The sequence below is a fragment of the Zootoca vivipara genome, chromosome 12 (genome assembly GCF_963506605.1).
Source record: "Zootoca vivipara chromosome 12, rZooViv1.1, whole genome shotgun sequence".
NCBI classification, from domain to species: domain Eukaryota; kingdom Metazoa; phylum Chordata; class Lepidosauria; order Squamata; family Lacertidae; genus Zootoca; species Zootoca vivipara.
In genome coordinates, this window is record NC_083287.1 from 27,924,196 (window position 1) to 27,945,508 (window position 21,313).

The following is a 21,313-nucleotide window of genomic DNA, read 5'->3' on the forward strand; positions in this document are numbered from 1 at the left end:
CAGAAACTGCAGAAATGAGGAGAGGTAGAATATAATTTCTATAAATAAATAATTGGGGGGGGGGCAAACCCCAGCCTATTAGTACCAACTCCTAAAACAGAGACCTACTATCAACAGTAGGGGCTTTACGTTAATATATTTACCCTTTGACTCATTTATTTATAAAAGTGTTTATTGGGCCACAGCCTAACCAAGGTGATCAATGATATTGATCACATTATCATAACCAATAACAGTAACAACAGCAGTGCAGCGAAAAAAACTATGGCAGCAATATGGCCAATTATTTAGAACTTTTGTTTGAAGTCTTTCTCAAACGGTATCTTTTATATGTATGTAGAATGTAGAGGGGGGGAGTGCATTAACCTGTACACAAACTCCCACAGGGAATCAGCTGCGACACGGGTGCCAGGATGAAGTGCCTTCACAGAAATGAGCAAGGACTGGATTTGCAAGAGTTTTGGCTGCACCCGTCTGACCATCTTGATAGCTGCTGGCAGGAGCATGCTCAGAGAAGAGCTGCGGTGCGCCTGCTGCCCAGCTAGGTCCCACCCTTATGCCCTTGAAAGTGGGAGGAGGAACGCAGCAACTAGTGCTACTGGTGAAACGCTTCCCCTTCTTTTCTGCAAATGCAAAGTAGCAGGTGAGCAAGCAGCAGATCCAGGCAATGACTGCAGGCCAGAACCATAGCTACAGGGGGGCTAGCCAATTGGTTTGTATTTTGGCCCGGGTGATGTGAAGTCTCCAGGGGCGCCATTGAGGCTCCCAGCCTCTGTGTGTGTACACAAATACGTGTGTGTGTGTGTGTGTGTGTGTGTGTGTGTGTGTGTGAAGCTGTGTCTTTGACGGGTGAAATAAAGCCTAGCTTCACCAGAGTCAGTTCCACGGTTTTTTGGGGGGGGGGGACTCAGACAATAGACTAGACCCGTGGTGGGTCGTGTTTGTGTGTACAGTGGTACCTCTGGTTACAAACTTAATTCGTTCCGGATGTCCGTTCTTAACCTGAAACTGTTCTTAATCTGAGGTACAACTTTAGCTAACAGGGCTTCCTGCTGCTCCAGAGGCACAATTTCCGTTCTCATCCTGAAGCAAAGTTCTTAACCCGAGGTACTACTTCCGGGTTAGCGGAGTCTGTAACCCGAGGTGTTTGTAACCCGAGGTGCCACTGTGTGTGTGTGTGTGTGTGTGTGTGTGTGTGTGTGTATAAAATTTGATATCATTGTCAAAGTTTATTTCTTGTTTCAACTATCCCGGTCATTTCAACCAAAAAGGAAATAAAAGTATTCTATGCACACTGTGCAGAATTGCATAGATACATTGTTAAAATACAGTATGTCATATAAATTACAGTATACTATATAATTTGATATAGTAATTCTGTAATTTAAATGGAAATACAGGTGACCTCTCCATAGTGGAGAAGTCTGTGACCAAGTGACCAGTGTACCTGCTAATTCTGCTCCAAACCCCTTCCTGCTCTCCCTTCTTGTGACTCTTTATCTTTAAGCAGGACTTAAATCCGGCCTCCCTTCAAGCAGAGGACTGTAAAGTTGGAAGATAAGGCCACTTTTTGAACAGTTCAACTCAGGAAGCACCAGCAGGGGAAGCAGATCACCCGAATATACACTCAGTGGGGGAGGGGATGCACCCTAGGATGTGGGTTTTCTTTTTTGGGGGGGGTGCGAATTTGGAAAAAAATAAATCCAGAAAATTTCCCTTTATGCAAATTAAGCTGATTTCCTTAGGGCGCTTTGCATCAGGAAATTTTCCCGATGCCCTAGAGGGTGATCTAACTTAGCATGTTTGCCTTACTTGTATTCAGCCAACAAAACAAAACAAAAGTCAAAACTGTCAAGCTTGCCTAATGCTATATTTGCAGAGTTGACATCCCTTCGTTGTTACTAATGAACTTACGAAACATTGAGTTTCCCGTGGGAAAAATATAAAACACTGGAAAACTTTCCACCTTGCTTCACTGGGTGCATGCAGTGCTTGGGCTGGTGGAGAGGGGAGATGTGAAACCATGCTGTTTCCACCTTAACATGTGCTCCTAGTGGACCCCTGGCACACTATTGTCACCATGCAAATCCTTTCTCACAGGCTGGAATCTGTTCTCTCAATGCAGAAGTGTTCAGATTTCAGGCATGTGGGATCTACTTGGTCCACGATTAATCAATCTTAGCCAACCCACGAAACAGTGGCTTAAACTGTTGGAATTACATTAAGGTACACATGCTCAAGCCTAGGGATTTGCAATCAGTACCAAAACCAAGCCACACAAGTCCTTTCACATAAAAAAAACTACTCCTGGTTTCTCCCAAAGCAGTCATTTTTCAGCAGTCATTTTTTTCAGTCATTTTTCGGTTACGGGGTCCTTTTACCTTTACCTATTGTGAAACAACTAAGTCAGAAACTTTTGCTGATCTTGTACAAATCACCCAGAGTAGCCCCCTTTTAAAGAAACAAGGCCAGGGGCCAGAAAGTTCTTTTGAGCCCAGTTCTCTTTTATATTTCATTCATTTTTATGAATTGGTTCCTGTGAAACATCTCAAAGTGATGTAGCAATACTTGTATGTACTAATTGCACTGCATGTCAATGTCATTTTTCTCTGCCCTGGAAGCCCCCCCCCCAATCATATAATCATTTATTTTATTTTAAGATCTAGATTTGATATCAGAAGCAGTACGTTAGGATTCCTGATCTCAAAAACGCAAAGAAAAAAAATTACAAGGGTTTCACTTGCATTGTATTCAAGGGTGTATCCAGAAAATTTTGCTTTGCAATTATACACACATAATTTGTGTGCATATTGCTATAACACACCTGGGCATTTTCTCTCTCTCTCTGTGTGTGTGCATGTATGCTTTGTTGCTTGGACAAATTAGAAGCCTACACTGAGTTGCAGAAAATCGGGCATCCATGACAATTAGAAGCCTACATTGAGTTGCAGAAAATCGGGCATCTGAAAGCACTAATGCAGAAAACATGGGCACACACACAAACAAAAGACGAAACTAATATAAAATAGGGAAAGAAGCTGTGGACAGAAAGAAAGAAGGTTCACTCACTCGCATGCATACCCACCAGTCAGTAATCTTTCTCCTTTTTATCTTAGGGGCAACTCACTGTGTGCTCCACAGCACAGCTGCCTCTTTTGCTGTACTGCTGCTGACAGTAAGGAGAGGGCGGGGACTAAGCAGCTGGGCAGCCTCTAGAATCAAAGGGAGGGAAAAGGAAGGCCCTCCCACATTCCTTTCCAAGTGTGCAGGAAAGCAGATGGAATCTTCTCTACCCAGCCAGCTGCTTTCTTCTTGCAAAGCAGCTCACCCCCTTAGTTGGTAGAGCATGAGACGCTTAATCTCAGGGTTGTGGGTTCGAGACCCATGTGGGGTGAAATATTCCTGCATTGCAGGGGGTTGGACTAGATGACCCTCACGATCCCTTCCAACTTTGCAATTCTATGATTCTAGTGTGGCCAGCAGATGAGGCCAAGAGGCTTTCTCTTTCTATGGCCAGTGCTCCCCATTGCCATTCAAAAGGGTGTGTCCCAAAGATCTACCAGTACCAATACACATTTTGACGTCACCAAAAATGTTTACACATACTGGTGAAAAAAATTGCATGAAAGTTGTTGATGATATTTTTTTTTAAAATGAAATGTATATACCATACTTATTGATCAACAAAAAACCCACTTCTAAGCAGTTTGCATAAAAAAGAATATAAAATATTGATGAAAAATAACAAATGAAAGCAAACTTTGGAAACAAGTAGGTGTAATTGGTATCAAAATATAGATAAGATGAGCAAATTGAAGAACAAATATAATAGAATTACATGTCTGGGTAGGCTTGCCTCAACAACAATGCCTTTTTTTTTTAAAGCAAACCCTGAAAACAAGGCAGCAAAGTTGCCTGCCTATTATTGATAGTTCCAGAAAATAGACCGGGAAGCATCATGCAGAAGGGCCACGTCCAAACCATGGCATCACCAAGGAGGGCTGGGAATGTCCCCTGCTGGAGAGCTGTTGCCAGTCAGTGTAGGTAATACTGACCTAGATGGGCCAGTGGTCTGACTTGGAATATGAGGCAGCTTCCTATGTTCCGACGACACGCTGGTGAAACAATCCTAAACCCAACTAGTATGTTAATTTCACATTGCTTGTGTGCAACGGCCTTTGCAGTGTGGTCTAAAGTAGGAAATCAGTTGGCATTCGACTTGTCTCCCCCACAAGCAAGTTCTTCATATTAGGCTGGGGACCTGGTGGCGAGCTTTGGGCCGGAATCTGGCCACCGGCTGGGGTTGTATCTGGACACACAATTGATAACACACAAAACAAATCGCACTTGTTACGTTTAGTGCGTGCATTTGATGGCACTGTGGGTGGGTGGGGGGTCCCTCCAAGTTGTTTAACAGAATCATTTCGTGCTGGGGTCGGGGGCGAAAATTACGCGATCTGGGGGCCCCGTCTGTCTAGAAGAGGTGCTATGAATCCGAGAGCCGCACAGATCCTTTGCGTAAAGGAGAGTTTATTTTGGAGGACCTGTCTTTTTTATTTTTGTCCTTTACCTTTTATATACACACACACATACACACACACGATCAAATGACGAAGTAAACGACCCGTCGAATCCCCTGTAGAAATCCGTGAGGATCCGTCTTTTCCCTTTTTCCCTGAGGGGGTGAGAGGCAGTCGGATTGACAGGCAGAAATCTGATCCTGTGAAAGACGCGGAGAGCCAATGGGATGCGGAGATCCATCAGTTTGGATTGGAGGCCCCTGGAGGAGAAACAGAGGAAAAACCACCGAATAAGAAACCCTGTCAGTGGCGCTTTTCGCTTCCAAGGGGGAAGCTGCTGGGAAATAATTAATGTTTTTTTTAATTAAATTTGGAGGGACTTCTTTTGGGGCGTGCGTGTGCGCGTGTGCGCGCAGCCGATCGTCCGGCGGTACCTTCAGGTGGGTCTTTGCAGCAACTTTGTTGTTCGTAGCTTCGGCTGATTACGTGGTTGTGGTTTGCAAAAAAAAAAAAGGTAGCTCAGCCTTCTCTCTCTCTCTCTCTCTCTCTCTCTCTCTCTCTCTCTCTCTCTCTCTCTCTCTCTCTCTCTCTCTCTCTCTCTCTCTCTCTCTCTCTCTCTCTCTCTCTCTCTCTCTCTCTCTCTCTCCCGTTAGGTGCAACGCGAGTTTTGTCGTGCGCCATTGCTAGTTCTGCACACGTTTACGAATGAGCGGGGTTAATTTTCTCCCCAGCGCGCTTCAAGGGACGAAACGGGCATGCCAATAAACAGCTTTCCTTCTCCATTTGATTTCTTGTATTAAAAAGTCCTTTCCTTCTTTCTGGCTGTCTTTTTCCGGCTCTTGCTTGTAGCCCAGCAGAAGGCAGCGCAGGGAGGGAGGGAGGGAGGGAGGGGTGTGTGTGTTTTATGAATGGGACTCTGGGAGGATCATTAGCTATGCAAATTCAAGCGTTTCATTCATGAGTCTGTGCGTGTTGTTTTTTTAAAAAAATAAACCTAAAAGCCATTTTGTGTTCTTGTTTTTAGGCTGCTGGAAGACTACATCTGGAGAAAGCCTCTTTTAAGCCCAATGTCCAGAAAATAGTAACAATAACAACAGCAAAAAAAAAAAAAACTCGGCAAAAGTCTGCAGAATGGATGGATTTTATGACCAGCAAGTGCCTTACATGGTCACCAATGTGAGTGATCAGTTCCAAAGTTGTTTAAACTTGGATTTCTTGGGGGGTTAGGGGGAAATAAAGGGGAGTGGGGAGGAAAAGCTTTTCAGAGGGAAAAATATATATATTTGCAGTGAGAGGAGGATGCCATTTCTGTGAGGTAGACTTTTATTTCTATATATTCTGTTTTTTTCTACAAAAGACCATCTCAGACTGGATAAAAACAAAAACACCACCCCCTGCCTGCCCCACAGTATTAGTGGAAGAAAAGAAAAGCAGCAAGGGATGATCCTGCTTTCAAAGTTTCTGCCAGAGGGAACAAACTTACATTTTATTAAAAAACTTGTCTATTATTATTATTATTTATTTTAAAAAAGGGACTTTGATGACAAATAAGCCTTGAAAACAAAGCAGCCTCTTGTTATCAGCTCCCTCTTCTCTCAACTAGCTTTAGTGAATGGTTGACATTTTTTAAAAAAATACTTTTATGTAGGTGTTGATGTTGTAAATTTCTAAAAATATGTCATATGCTTAATGCAGGGTTTCTCTGTACAGATGTGTGCTTTGAGTAGGTGGGCTGAGACATAAAATATTCCCCTGAAGGAGAAGAACAAGGATGGTGATCCGATCACAAAATTCTAGTTTGCAATTTAGCTTTTGAGCCATTTTAAAGCAGTTTTACCACCTATCTCTTTCAGCTCTGAATATTTTTTTTAAAAAAAATATACTGCTAGTGTGAGTTGTTGCCTCTCCTCCCCCCCCTTCCTTTCCTTTATTCTTTCAAAGTAACCAATCTTTTCTATTTGTAGAATCCCTGTGGGAGAAACTGTAATGAGAGACCAACAAATGTCAGGAAAAGAAAATTCATTAACAGAGATCTGGCTCATGACTCAGAAGGTGAGGATATGTGCTGGGGGAGGGAGGGTGAATAAATTGTATTGGCTCCCCCCCCCCGCCATGCCACCCTTGACAACATGTTGCCCCTATGGTGTTTTTCCCCCCTGAATATTTTGGTGTTTTTATTCTCCCCCACCTCCCCAAGCTTGGATTCTTGTCTACCTCTATTTATAGAAATGAGACAAGAAAACCACATTTAATGATGTGACACAAGATGACAAAAGCAATTCACCGCTAAGCTGCTGTATCTCTCCATGAGTCACCCTTCTCTGTGTTAGGTATTGCTGCACAGAAGGGACATAAATAATGTCATACACCTGAAGTGAGAATTAGGTGAGGGTTGGCATGATGGACCCTAGAAGCTTGGAGGCTTCGCTGGCTCCCCATCGCAATGAAGTTTCTTTGTGCTGATGACCCTATTGCTCTTCGGAGAGATATCGAACTCGTGACGTAGACTGCCTGCCCAACCAGGGTGTTGCCCACATCGGTGATAACAGGGCAAAAGGACCTGTGGCACTGTTAAATCCCTGGTGTGAGCTACCCTTAGCATCCTGCTCTCTTAATTTGGCCAGTAGCACTGACAATACCATGAAACACAAAGAGGTTATACCTTAACCTTAAAAAAAACACCAGCTCATACCAGTAAGTCCCCCAAAACTAACTTCTTAGGAGTTCATAGCAGTGTCACTGCAATCCTATTTCAGGTTGCTTCAGCCAGGAAGGAGATTCCTGCGCATGCAGTGAACAGCTTTTTCTGCAGTGGCATTTCTTGTACAGATTGTTCTGTGTGATGACAATCCCTTGGGCGAGGTGGGTATATGGAGAACCACACAACTTTTTCTCACGTTGCAAGTGAGGCGCTGCAGCCTTTTTGTGAAGTTGGGAGCCTTAAGACTTCCGTTTAGAAACCTTCACAACGTCCACACAGTCTGGACACTTGCAACAACAGACTCCCTCTCTCCCCCAAGCTTGGATTTAGCGAACAAATTTCAAAAGCATTCAACATCCACCTGCAAAGACTGATCTGTAGGAACTTGGGAAGTGGTTAAGTATTTGTGAATATTCTGTTAAAACTCTCTCTCTCTCTCTCTCTCTCTCTCTCTCTCTCTCTCTCTCCAATAAGAACATTTTGATCATTCTGAATCAGTTTTCCAAACTGAGGACTGCTGCAGTCCTGCAAGTAACTAAATGTAAACCAGAATGACTTAAGTCTGGAAAATGCAGACATTGGGTTCAAATTCTGCTCAGGTTTGGATTTGAGACTGTAGTATAATAAACATAGAGTCCTTGCTTTACTCTGACATAGAAAAGCGGAAAAAATAGTGCTACATATCTAACATGGGTGCAGATCACTGCAGCTGTTCGCGCAAAGCTTTATGGAACAGGTCTTCAATTGTTTTAGGGAGAAACGAGATTATTTTAAATGAAAACGAAGCTAGGATACTGTGCTTGGTTACCTAGGAGTAAGTCCCGGTGAAATCAGTGAGACTTCTGTACAAACATGCAAACAGCCATGCTGGGCATTTGTCTTTTGAGTGACTAACAGCGCAATCCTATGCGCATCTACTCAGAAATAAGCCCCACTGACTTCAGCAGGACTCACTCAGAAATAAGTGTGCCGGGGGAGCAGACATGCTGTGCCATGTGTGCAAGTTAGCTGAAAAGGGTATTGATTATTCTTGCCTGGGTTGATAGTGAAATAAAAGCGCTCGGTTACATGTGTTTTTTGTCTAATCAAAATCATAATAAAGCAGCACGATGGGGGTATTTCCAGTTTGAATCTAGGCAAAATGAGCTAACAAGTATTTGTCTTTACGGGGTTGGGGGTTGGGGAGTGAAGTGCATGGAAGCACTTTATGTATAAATTGAAAGGTCCTTTATCCATCTCTTCCTCTTTTCCTAGAACTGTTTCAAGATCTGAGCCAATTACAGGAGACATGGCTTGCAGAAGGTAAGGGGGGAAAGTCCTTTTGCAAAAAAAAAATGAAAAAGGGAAAAACAACTCTGGATGAAAAAAAAGGGGAGGGTGGGTTGGTGGAGCGGGGGGGGGGGGGAGAGGAAAAAGTCCTGAACTTGCTGTCTTAATGTTCAGCCCAATTAATTGAGCTCTAAAAAAGCCACCTCATGTGTCATGCATACATTAGAGCCTCTGATGAGTTTGTCTTTAGGGACTCTGGGGCTGCTCTACCCAATGTCATCACAAATTACCAGGAGAAATTGCTTCCAGCTCACAATCACATCTGCTTTTGGCAAGAACTAATGCTCCAAGACTTCAAGTTCCAAGCCTCTGTTCAGATTTTAATTGCAATTGATCAGGTTTATATTATTGTACCTCAAGAGACTGCATACAGCCAGATCTGGGCTTGCTCTTTCCTTTAGAGCAGTGCATACAACTGTTTGGTCTTCTGGTGGAAGTACTTTTCTGATGGCAAAATATAGTTTCTCTGGGTTCATCAGGACGGGATGCTTCAAGATTTAGGTGCAAGTGTCTTCTTCCCACCTTGCTCACAACACAGAACATTAGGTGTGTATCGAAATGCTGAAGGGGCAATGCGGTTTATTTGTTTTTTTTTTTGTTATTTTGCAATCCGTTTTTTTCTTTTAAAAAGAGAAACTGTATTTCCTCCCCCCCTCGTTTCTTTTATTTGTGATCATTTGAAATCTGATGCCTTTGCTGCAGCACTGCTGGCAGTTTTAAAGAAAATAAGTCGTAATACTGAAGTTGAATAGCTGTGAATTTTTGACTTGAACAGAATGAGATGTTAGAAGTTTTGCAAAGGCAAGGGAAGTTGTTCCTAGCTGACTTATATTTTGATTCTGTTTTCTGTGACGCATTCGGCTATTTTACATCTTGTTTATTTGCACCATGAAGATGACTCAATATAGATTATCTTGTGTTCTTTTTGATATATATTGCCTTTAACTAGAAACATCCCATCTCATTCGGGTGTAACTAGTACTGTACATATATTCTGACTTGCTTGTACACATTGAGAATTCAGGGTTTTATTTATATATATATATTTAAAATCTCTTGCTGAATGTGCATTATTGTTTGTTTGAATGGACATTCTGTTTCTTTCGGATGGGAGAACCAGAAGGGAGGGTTGAATGTGATTGCTTAACATAGAAAGGAGGAAATGCTGTAATGGTATACAGACTGACTAGCTTTTTGATATTCCTCCATATAGTTTTGCCAAATTGTTAGCACATATATATAGCGTAAGCTTTTCCGTCCTTTTTTCTAATCTTTTATTCTTAGTCATGCTTTTTATATCCAGCATTAGTTATGGAGAAACCAGGTGCCTTGTGTACGTAAGAGATGGTTAAACTTTAAATTGGAAGAGCACTTGAAATAGGACCTGCTCATTGAAATCCTCCTTAAATGCTACAGGGACTCATTATGTTAAGGTAACTTTACTAAACATCTCTGAACAACTTCTTACTCAGCTTAATAAACCAGAACATTATCAAAACTGCAAAAGCTGGAATGAGGCTATTAATTCCCAACTGAGTGATGCAAGTTTTTGGTTTTTTTAAAAAAACATTACAGTTTGTTTGAATCTATGTTGGATTTGGGCTAAGTTGATAGTACCTAGGTATTGGCAGTCATGTGAGAAATTATTATTGGAGTTAGTATTCTTGCTGTTGAATCACTCTTTTTGAAAAGTGATTGAGTATTTTCATACCTTCCATAAGAAAGTTTCTGTTGCCTGTTATGTTCAGGATGAAAGGATTTGAAACCAGTCATCAATTTGTATGTGTAAACATCCATGCTGGTGAACTTAGAATTTAAACTGCAATCTTGTGCATTTACCTTGGATCCAACCCAATGGAAGACAATGGGGCTATCTTCTTGGTAGACATGTATCCCATATCCGCTTTCCTGGGAGTAAGCCAGAAAACTCGGTGACACTTATTTCTTGAGTAGACATGTGTAGGCTTGCACTTTTAGTGAAGCTAAGTAAAATAAGATAGTATTACTGAAGTATGCTATTTGAAATGAAGGGCTGCACAGAAATATGTATATATATTGTGAACTGATTCAACCACTAAATAAACTTTTAAAGGTGACACTGATCTAGTTACTTCCACATTACTTGGAAATAACTGCAGTTTAAAGTTTGTGTGTTTGTGCGTTGGAAGAAGAGGACTTCTTTTTTTAAAACAAACAAACTACACCATCACAATTTCTTAAATCGCTTTTTGCATGTTGAAGGGGGTGAAAGGATGGGATGTAGTGCCAATGTTCAAGAAAATACATCAGGGAGGCGGTGCCAACTGCAATTTGACCAGCGATGACTTTTTAATCTCTAAACAGCTCTTTAAACTAATCTCTCTCTCTCTCTCTCTCTCTCTCTCTCTCTCTCTCTCTCTCTCTCTCTTTTTTTTTTTTACCTTTCCCTCAATTTTGTCAATTGATGTCCTCCTGGTTCTTTATAAAGTTGCAGCCCTGCCAAATTGGCCACCTTGCTACATGTTCACATAATTATTTTCATGAGGCTCTGTAGCCAGGAAAGTGACCGTGACTTTTTGATTCTCTCTCCCCCCCCCACTTTCTTTCTTTTTTTAAAAAAACTTGGAGCAATAGCAATTGACAAGATTCCCCTATGAGTTCGGAACTCCCACTGGGTAGTAACCAGGTCAGGGGAAAAACAACAACACTCTATTGCACTGCAACATACTTAACTCTGTGGATATGGAGTATTGAGGGGGTGGGGATGAGAAAGAATTGCCCTTAATAGTTGAGACGCTTCAGCTGCATATTTATCAGCATCCCTATTCTTCTGCAGAGAATGTTGCTTAAAATGAGTAATCATAAACAGTCTATTCTCTTTTCAGTGTAGGCACAAAAAAGTGCCATTGGTAACAATGGGATTTACATATGTATTGGAGGAAGAATATAATTCAAAGTGTTGAATGGAAGCAGGCCATCTTATTTTGTCGCTGTTGTGTGATGTTGTACACTGTGCCAAACCCAGAATGTCACATTCAAAAATTTGTGGCATCTTGTAGTGCAAGGACGCTGCAGAGTGTTTGACAGAATTTGTTCCTGCTTTACATGGGAGGAACAGAATTAAATCACTGGCCCCCTTAGTGGGGGGGACGAAACAAAACTCCTGTTCCTTTTTGTAGTGGTGCTGAGCCTTTTGGAATAAGCAATCAATATCAGGGTACTAAGAAATAATAATGAAAGCCTGTTAATAATTTCTTCATTTTGTCAAACATCGATATTGTCTCCTCATAGTGAAATACTACTCGGCGGGCTCTTTTTATGCATACATGTAAAAGTTCCCTTAAATTGGGGGAACTTGCTGTCAGGTGATAAAAGGATTTTAATACCCCTGTGTGTGATTTCTTCCCCTGCACTCTCCATACCGTCGCTGCCCAGGGTGAAGTCATGGCGGCCCCATTCTTGACCCAGCATACTGTAGAACCCTTGTACTGAATCTGTAGCTATTGCATAAGTTTGCCTTGACAAATCGAAGTTAAGTATTGACTTGAAATAATCAGCTCAAATATGAACATAATGCATTTTTTCCTCCCATTATGGGAAGCTCCAGCTGTTTGTTCTGTAACAACAACAACAAAGTAGAAGAAAAAGAAAAAGGGGGGGGGAAGTAACTGGGGCTGAAAGCCTGCTGTGTTATGTTGGAAACACTTTTGTGGTTGAAAGAAAAATAAGCTAAAAGGGAAGTATGCTTTTAAATCCTTCTTGAAAACATTAAAAAAAAAGATGAATGGAATAACCATAATGTAAACATTATAGGAGGGACTATGAAGCCTCTGTTAACGTTAGTATTGATTTGGCAAAATGTCATCCGGAATTTTTATGTAGGCTAATCGGTTAATCAGAAGGGTAGGTGAAGGAATTGCTTCTCTCTACAAGGTGGCGCCCAGGTAATAAGGTCTTGATTTCTTTAAAATATATTGGTCCTACTGAATATTGGTCAGCTTTGGTGAGTAAACTTTTTAAGAAAGGGTATGCATCAGGTCACTTTCTACTGCCAACACCTGTATATTATGAGCATCTTTGCCAGCTTTGACTCTTGCCTCTCTATTTTTAAAATGAAACTAAAAGTTGCCAGTAGAAGCCGGTGCCCCCTCCCATAACGCTCAAATTCTCATTTCAATAGCAATGCAAAATGTGCAACATTGTGTGTTTTTTCAGGTGGTGTAAATCAGACCAACTTCCATCTCCACCCCACCTGTCCCAGTCAAGAGAGTTGAAATAACTTTGTAACTGCAGTCCTATAGTTGTTTACTCAAAAGAGAGTCTCACCGACTTCAATGGGACTTGCTCCATGTTAATTGGATATAGGACTGCAGCCTTAAGTCTAAGGACCTTGCTAAATAAAAAAACCACGTCTTCTCTTTCTTTTTAAGACCACATAATCCCATGCAGGAAATAATGTCGAGAAATCAATCAATGGGATTTTGGAACGAACCCAGTACAGTAAAAGTCTAGAAGTATTTGAAAAAAAAAGATATTGAAATCTAGCATACATGATTTTTCTTCGTTCGGGGACAGAGGTGGACTTTGGAAACAGCAGCTTCCTGATGTTGGGGGGTGGGGGTGGGATAAGCTTTTAAGTGTCACAAATGATGTTCCAAATGGGCAATTCTGAGCTTTATGAGGATCAGCGAACTATTTTGTGCCATTGAGGATTTCTAGCTTGCAGTTTACCAGCTTCACAACCTTTGGGGGCTGTTTTAAAAATGCTTGTAACTTTATATTAAGTCTGAGCCTCACTTTTAAAATCGCCTCAAATTTTATACACTGTTCATATTTCATGCAAAGGTGTGGGCTCTTAAAAGTTGTTTGCACAAAACCTTCAGCACTGTTCACAATTTTAGTACACCCAGAAGATGCAGAAATGCCCTGGCGTTTCTTCAGATGGTCTCGTACTCTCTTGTATACGGTAGTTCATTTTTGAATATTCACTGGTCACGTAGAAGAGAGCAAGGTCCAACTGATTTGCTAAATTTTAGCCACTCAATAACTTGCTTCCAAAATTATCAAACTAATATTTCTTCCTGGTTTGTGTTCTATATCCTCTCCCAAGGTGTCTTCGCAGGGCGGGTGGGAGACACCTTTAAGGAAATATCTAATCCCTTCATAACCCGAAATTACTGATATCAAAAGAGAAAGTGCTACCATACTCAGAAGAAAGTTATTTAGACAAGCAAGGGGATAGAAATAGGAGTCTCCCCTCTAATCCACCCCTCTAATCCACTTGATCCACTCCTCTCTTTTCCAACCCCTCTGCTCCTATGTATGTCCTATAACCCTCTTCCTTCAGAGAGCACCTTTATAGGTTTTTCCTTGATTTCCCATTTGTATTAAGTTTGCCTGTCCTTGTAGAGCCTGTGCCGTATGTGAGACGAAGCAGGGAAATGGATGTGTTTATGTAAAAAGTTCAAGTTTACTCTGTTTTCTCTCTCTCTCTTACTTCTTTTTTTTTCCCCTACCGGGGTGTGACAAGAAAAGATTGTGGTTGAGGCCAGATGTTTCTTGCTGGATTCTGTTTTTTGTGAATGGAGGCAGCGCTCCAGTTTTGACTGCTTGTCTTGAAGAATTGCTTAGGAGATCAGCTGTCTCATTCACTGGCAGAAAGAATGACTCCTACGTCTTCTGCCTTGTTTGGCTCCAGGTCATTGTTACAGTGCGTAGAGCTGGTTTTAATTAAATAGCAGCTTCTCTTTTTTTGTATGGGCTGGTTCCTAGTTTTCCATCCTCTTCTCCCCCTCCTACCCTTCAGTGCACATGCTTACTTTTTTTTGTATACTTTCCAAGAGAAGAAAGTAAATTGATCCTCGGCTTTTGGCTTTTCTTTTCCAGCCTGCTTCTGGCTTGCTTCATGCGCTAAAATGCTGGTGTCTCTGCTCTCCTCACCCCGCTCCAGCTAACGATGTTCAGATTTCTCCTTCTCCTTATTACAAAGGGGTCTAAGGTTCATTTCAGTACTTGTAATAATAATAGCAACAACAATTCGTTATTTATATGTCGCCCATCTGAGTGGGTTGCCCCAGCTGCTCTGGGCAGCTTCCAACAAATCAAAACACAACAAGACACCAAACGTTAAAAACTTCCCTAAACAGGGCTGCCTTCATATGTCTTCTAAAAGTCAAATAGTTGTTTATTTCCTTGACCGTTGATGGGAGGGTGTTCCACAGGTAGGACGATGGCTACTGGTCTTTAAAATGCCATGAGATCAAGCTGCACGGTCCTGTGCAAACCTGTGCCCATCCCATTAAGCTCAGGTTGGAAAAACATCCTGTGTTGGAGATTGGGCTAGAAGGAGCTCATGATTTTTAACTAAGCAAGCGATTTCTAGGGAAGTTGGGGGGGGGGGCGCCCATCCGAACCAATAAAGCTCCCCTGGAAGATCTTAATTAATACGGTGTTGCCTTGATTTCTACCTGTGGGAAATGGCGAGAATTTCTGAGGGGAGGCAGGAGAAGGAGGAGGATTTGGCAACGATCAGTCTTAACCAAAGAACAGATGTTGGGTCTCTCAAGTCGGTGGCAACTTGTCTATTACCTTAATGCAGAACGAACCTGGCAGAGCTGTTCCCAATATTGCCACATGTTTGAGCTCCTCAAAAACGCTTCTGGTGTTTTATTTTCCCCTCGGTCTTGCTTTATTAAATAGAGTGGGGAGATAGTCTCCATCGTGGTTTTTGTTTTTGTTTTAAAGGTGTAACCGTTACATGGATCTAAATGTTTTTTCGTCTCCTTATCTGTGTTCGGCAAACACTTATGTTGACATGCCCTCTTTCTCCCCCCCTCCTGTAGCCCCCCCCCACACTGTCACTGTATTCAAAACCACTGTAGCTTTTATGACAGCCTCACAGAATTGCAGCGTCGGCACTGACAAGAAAAGAGGAAATGAATGATATATAAATGTGCCTGCAGTTATAGCACTCCAAAGTCATATTTTTCCTTTCAGGCATCCATGTTTTTAGCCCTAGTTAACCGCCTGCTTGCTGGTCTGACTTGTAAGTCCTTCAAGGCTGAGGTATATTTTTTTTGGGGGGGGGGGTGTATTGTGAAGGGATTCTTGACAAGTAAGGGCCTTGATACACACTTACCTGGGAGTCCCCCATTGAACCCCATTGAACATATGTAGGATTGTGCTGTAAATCACTAATGTCCGTCACCAGCCCCCATTTCAGAGGGAGGTTTTGTGGTGTTGCGGGACATGAGCATTTAGTACTCATTCTGATTCCTTCTCTGCATTTCATCAACATTTTCATTTCTGTTGTTAAGAAGAGGTGTGAATATTTGCTCGCATTCATCAATATGGGATTGAGAACATCTCCAAGGAAAAGCACCCAAGGAAAAGCAAAGAATGTCAGAGCAGGGGCTCAGTCACAATTTTATTTACTCCCCAAGAGAGGCAAAGCTGCTACATTTCAGACCTTCTTTCCGCAGAGTTTTGTAAAGTTCTTTCTTAAAAAATAATATAGCTTCTTCTCCCCCCCCCAACAGTCTTTATAAAACTGTGTGTGCTTGTTTCCCTCCCTCCCTTGTATATTTTCTGTGAAAGGCAACTGTGGGTGTCCCTTTATTGTGAAGCTGACACATAAAAAGGCAAGGCAGATGTAAAGCCAGTGATAAAAATGAATGGTAATGGAGGATTTGTGCTGCAGATTTTCATTCCTTTGAAAGGGGAACCTAAAGCTTGGTTCCGGTTTGTTTGTACTGTAATACTACGAAAACATACTCAACTGGTGTGTTGCAAAGTATAACTTCTATACAAATGGATGTCAAGACCACATTCTGCAGCTATCATACGTAGTTTTTGCTCCATGTGTCTGGATTCTATAATAGAAGGGTGTGTGCTGATTTACGTAGATTTGGGTTTTTTTGCTTTTAAAACAACTTTTAAAATGAATGCCGGACTTTTCATCCCTGGGCCTTAAATATATTTCCTACTTCCAGTACAGAGCGACTGAAACCATAGGTGCTGTTTCATTGTACCAGTTTCTGAAACACATGATGCTGCTCAAAAAGTTTATCCTTTTTATAGGCTTTTAAAGAAATGATTTGAACAATTTTAATAGTTTTTAACCGGAAGGGTGGCAAGTTAGTTTGGGTACTTTCATTTATACAGTATGTCAGTTTCCCCTCCACAATATGCAATGCATATTCTGTTGGATCTGAATAAAACAATTTGTGCTTTTTCTCTTGGCCTTGAGAACCAGCATAGTACAGTAGCTATGTGTTTAGCTTTGATGTAGGAAATCTGGCTTCAAATCTGTCCCAAATCAACCTCACAGGGTTGCTGTAACACTAAAATGCTTTCAATAAAGAAAAGAAAAGAAAAGTAGGACAACTTCTGTTTTAGCACATTGCGATTTATTTTGATGTGAAAGGAAAAGGAAGGTTAAGTTGTCATATGTACTACTGGAATTCAAATCGTTTTAAAAATCCAGTCCGTGTGGCCTCTTCATAGTAGTTAGTCTTCTGTGGGAATAAGGGAGAGCAATGGAAAGGATTCCAAGCTGTAACCCGCAGTTTGTCAGCTGTTTTTTCTATGGCCATAGCTTCCTCAGAAACATTGAAAAGCGTGGTGGTTATTCTGACACCTTTTCTCCGTAGCGTGTAAACAGGAGGTGCTAACTTGGTTTTATAAATTAAGTTGTATAGATAACGATGGCTTTGTCTCAGATATGCCTTGAGTCTAATGATGTCCAGTTAATAAAAAGATGATCAAGTGGTGTTGGGACAGGTGTGATCTCGAAAACCAGGCCAAGATCTAGACAAAGGGGGGGGGAACTTAATTCCAAGAGCCAAAGGAATCCTTACACAAGGCTTGCTCTCAGAGAAGTCATTGTGCTGTTCGACAATCTGTCATTGGAACCCCGGGGGCGATTCAAAAGGAGCTCATCTTAGGATGTGGGGCCCCGTTATTCAAAGAAAAACTGGGTTGGCGCAAGCCACATGCTTGAGTCTAAGCAGCTATTTGGATCACAGCCTTAATAAACTTTTTTTTTATTGTTGCCTGTATGAACTCATCTCGTAGTGCTCTATTCATTCTTCTTAACTCATCAACATAATTTCACGATAGCCTTAATAGGAGCGGTACAAATGGATCTCTCTTGTGTGCTAAGATAGGAAGCCTGTTTGAAAGTGTGAGTAACATTATCTTCATCTATTAGGGCTGGAAGGGTCCAGTAGTAAGTTTTTGTTCTGCTCACTCTTTTACATAATGGCACACTGTATATAAAATCTCTCTGTGTGTGTCATAGAAGGGTTGGAAGGGACCCAGAGGTTCATCTAGTCCAACACCACACTCTAACCAACTGAGCTATCCATGTGTATATGGGTATAGATATTGGAAAGCGTGCGAGACAGAAACAGTGTCAACTTCTGTTGCTTGACGTGAAAATGACAGCGTTTGGTGGTATCTTAAAAGCAAGCTCCCAACTAATCTTGATTTTAGATGTATGTTAATATCAATAAGGGCACGACTTGTAATGCTCATTGCTGATTAATTTACCCATATGCATTTCATTAAGTGACCCCAACGATGGTTCTGATCACAAAGCAAACTAACCCGTATTGATCAGCATGAATGTCTGGTTGGGCGATAAGCCTCTTGGTGAAGATGGGAAAAAAAAAAACCTTCTGAACTAAGATTCATAGGATTAGCTGGCAGAGCTGTAAATCTAATTTTGCTAGGGAGTAAATTGGATTGAGCTCAATGGGCCTCATTTCTCAGTATCCATGCATAAAGAGAAGCCTTGAGTTATATGCGGCTCACTTAGAATATGGAGATGTGAAACTTTGCTATATAATAGACATTTATGTAGCACCATGTGTCCTTTAAGCACACCAGTAGATGCGTCGTGGATCCCTGCTAATCTTAGCACTGATCTTAGGGTTCTTTGCAGTGATGCTCTTAATCTCTAATCTAAATTGTGAATGTGTAAAATATATTCCTGTCTTTAGAAGCATTGAGCCAAGTTCCCAGCTGTGCTTGAATTGTGTGTGTGTGTGTGTGTGTGTGTGTGTGTATGTGTGTGTGTGTGTGTGAATGAGCAGTTTGGAGTTCTTGGTACAATTAACAATGTTTTAGATGGATCATAGAATTTCATTGAATTCACTAGGAAATGCATCTTTTTTCATCTCTTATTAGCAACTATTCTGTTCCCACTCCCACTGTGGCTTTTCTCTTTCCCATAAACTGCTACGGTTGTTCAAAGGCAACAGCCTAAAATGCTTCCATGGACTTCTGCATATATTATATTTGACCCCCCCCCCCTTGCTGCTTTCTCTAGTGGTACCAGCTTGATTTATTACTACAGAGATGCAGTTCTACCTCCTCAATGCTGGTCAGATGCAAGCATAAATCTAAGGTGGGCAACTACTGCCTACCACTAGTTTTACTGTCGGGGGTACTTGGCAACTAGCGCATCGCCTGATTTACAGGTGTACATACCACCATTTTCTAAAATGGCTGTAAATGTTCAGCGGTAACAGCAAGTGCAGAATCCCCACACTTAGAGTTCATTTTGGGTTGTTTCTTGTACATATGCCAACGTTTTGTTCATGCTAAATCATCTTCTCGATTTTGGCGCTGGCTAGTGCTAAGAATTAGGATCACTTCAATGTTTTGCTGGCTTGTGGATGTTAATTCCTTTCTTTCTGTTTCCCCCCACCCCCACCCTATCTTCAGCTCAGGTACCTGACAATGATGAGCAGTTTGTGCCAGACTACCAGGCTGAGAGTTGTAAGTATTGTATGACTCACCACTTTTGCTTCACTTAAGAAAATGTCTTACCTTTCTTGATTTGGTTAGCCGGTGCTCAAGTTGTGGTTATCACCATAAATACATGTGAGGAAAGAAATTGCCGAATTGCAGCCGGGGTGGTTTTGGTGGCGTGGAATGGTTTCGCTGAAGGCAGTGATATAATTTTTCCTTTTGTGGAGGGGCTGGTGGGTTATTGCAAAGAGTGCATTTTTCTAATATAGGCATGAGCAAGCTCTGGGCCTACAGATGTTGCGGGACTACGGCACCCATCCCCCATGAGCACTGGCTATTTGAGCTAGGGCTGATGGGAGTTGGAGTCCAGTGAGGCCCAGAAGGCCACAAATTGCCTATCCTAGTTCTAACACTATGAACAGCGTAGTTTTCATTTTGTTCTCCAGCGCATAGATGAGGAACCTGTGACTCTACCGAAACTGTCGGACTCCCAACTCCCACAGGTTCTCCCGGCACATAGGTTGTGCAGCATTTTGCCTTTTGAATTTCCTTCCACAATTTTACCTTCCTTACAAAATGCAGTTCGCTTCTGTTGAAATGAGATGTGAAAGTTGCCTTGCTTCTCCCTAAGATGGAATTTGACCCTGAGAGTGTGCTTATCAGAAGGGGAAAATGTGGCACCGAGGCTAATAAGCCACCTAAGAGTTTATGTCAGGTGTCGGGTGGGCAGTTCAGAGCTTCCTGCATTGTATTGCTGAAAAGAGATTCACACGCGTGCACATAACTGAGGCGAAAGGGGGTCCCTTGAGAGTTCATGGCTGCCCCCCAAATTCTTGAGAACCGTTTTTAGTGGTAGGTCTGTTGTTGTTTTTCTTAAGCTGCAATGCAATATACCAGGGATGAGGAACCTCAAGTAGAGGGGCTGGATGTGTCCCTTCATGCCTCTCTGTTTGGCCCTTGGGCCTCTGCCTAGGCCACAACCCTTCACTGACCCTGCTCCATGTCTCCAATGATTTTACCCGACTGGAATGTGTCATTGAACCTCTTGCTTGCCTGGATGGAGACTGGTCTGTCTCTGGCAACACTTGACCACACCTGCCGTTGGATGGCTGCCCGCGATAGAATGTGACCCTCAAGCTGCTTTGCACATTCAACCTGGGAGTCAAGTGAGCTTGCTTCTGAGTAGACAGCAATAGGCTGCTCTTCTGGAACCACTGGCAGTTCTGCCAGCAGCTTTATTTAAAGAGTAAACCTCTTTTCCCCATGACTGATTCTGTGGCCAAAGAGTCGCCACTGGTGATTTTCCTCTCTTATTTTATGTGATAAAGAGGTTTTGTGAAAGAGCTCCCCACCGCCCTGTCATTCGCAAATCATAGATACTGAAAATAACATCAAATGTTCCTTTCAGAATATGGTAATGTGGTATTTTGCCATGATCTTGTGTGTGTGTTCCACCTCAACAACTGGCGTTCTAAAAAGAGAGAGAGAGAAAGACCCATCTTCCTTGAAATAAAGTGACAGAGCTTCAAGAGAGGCCCATAACACAGATCCTTCCCCTTTACACATTTAAACAGCTGTAAACACATTTAAACAGACTGGATTCTAATCCATAATTCCCCCTGAGGTAAATATAACAATTCCAGTCAGCTTGGAATTGTTTTCTCAAATTTGACTTCCTTGGCAACCCTTCCGTATTCCAGCAGACTGTATAACTAATTTTTCGCTTGCTTAAGTAAGTTATTGATTGTGGGGGTGGCGGTGGCGGTGGGAAATGTAACCTTTGAAATCAAGTACCTGTTAATTTTAACATCAAGATGACATTAAACAGATACAAGTGAAAGAAACATGTTGTGCCATGTTTAGCGATATGAGTAAAACCGTGAAATAATAGCCTGTGAGCCCCATGTCAAATGGTATCTCTCTCTCCCCCCCCCCCCCGGCATGAAACGAAACCAGCTGTGTTGCCTTGAAATGGAGTTTGGACAAAATAGTTGGGAGTTCGAAGACAGTCTGTTAAACTTACATT

At 41.9% G+C, this 21,313-nt stretch overlaps 1 protein-coding gene across 2 annotated transcripts in view; it reads left to right on the plus strand.

The window, feature by feature from the left end:
* Positions 1 to 4,785: 4,785 nt before the first annotated feature.
* ETV1 (ETS variant transcription factor 1) overlaps positions 4,786 to 21,313 on the plus strand; it is a 98,754-nt gene continuing 82,226 nt past the window's right edge. The window contains exons 1-5 of one of the 2 annotated variants that reach the window (XM_035130129.2): positions 4,786 to 4,960; positions 5,545 to 5,696; positions 6,485 to 6,572; positions 8,476 to 8,523; positions 19,261 to 19,314. In XM_035130129.2, coding sequence (XP_034986020.1) covers positions 5,652 to 5,696; positions 6,485 to 6,572; positions 8,476 to 8,523; positions 19,261 to 19,314 — 235 coding nt within the window. In that variant the 5' untranslated portion in view covers positions 4,786 to 4,960; positions 5,545 to 5,651. Of the gene's footprint in view, positions 4,961 to 5,544; positions 5,697 to 6,484; positions 6,573 to 8,475; positions 8,524 to 8,635; positions 9,097 to 19,260; positions 19,315 to 21,313 lie in introns of those variants that run through there. The other variant, XM_035130131.2, reaches the window with a different exon arrangement.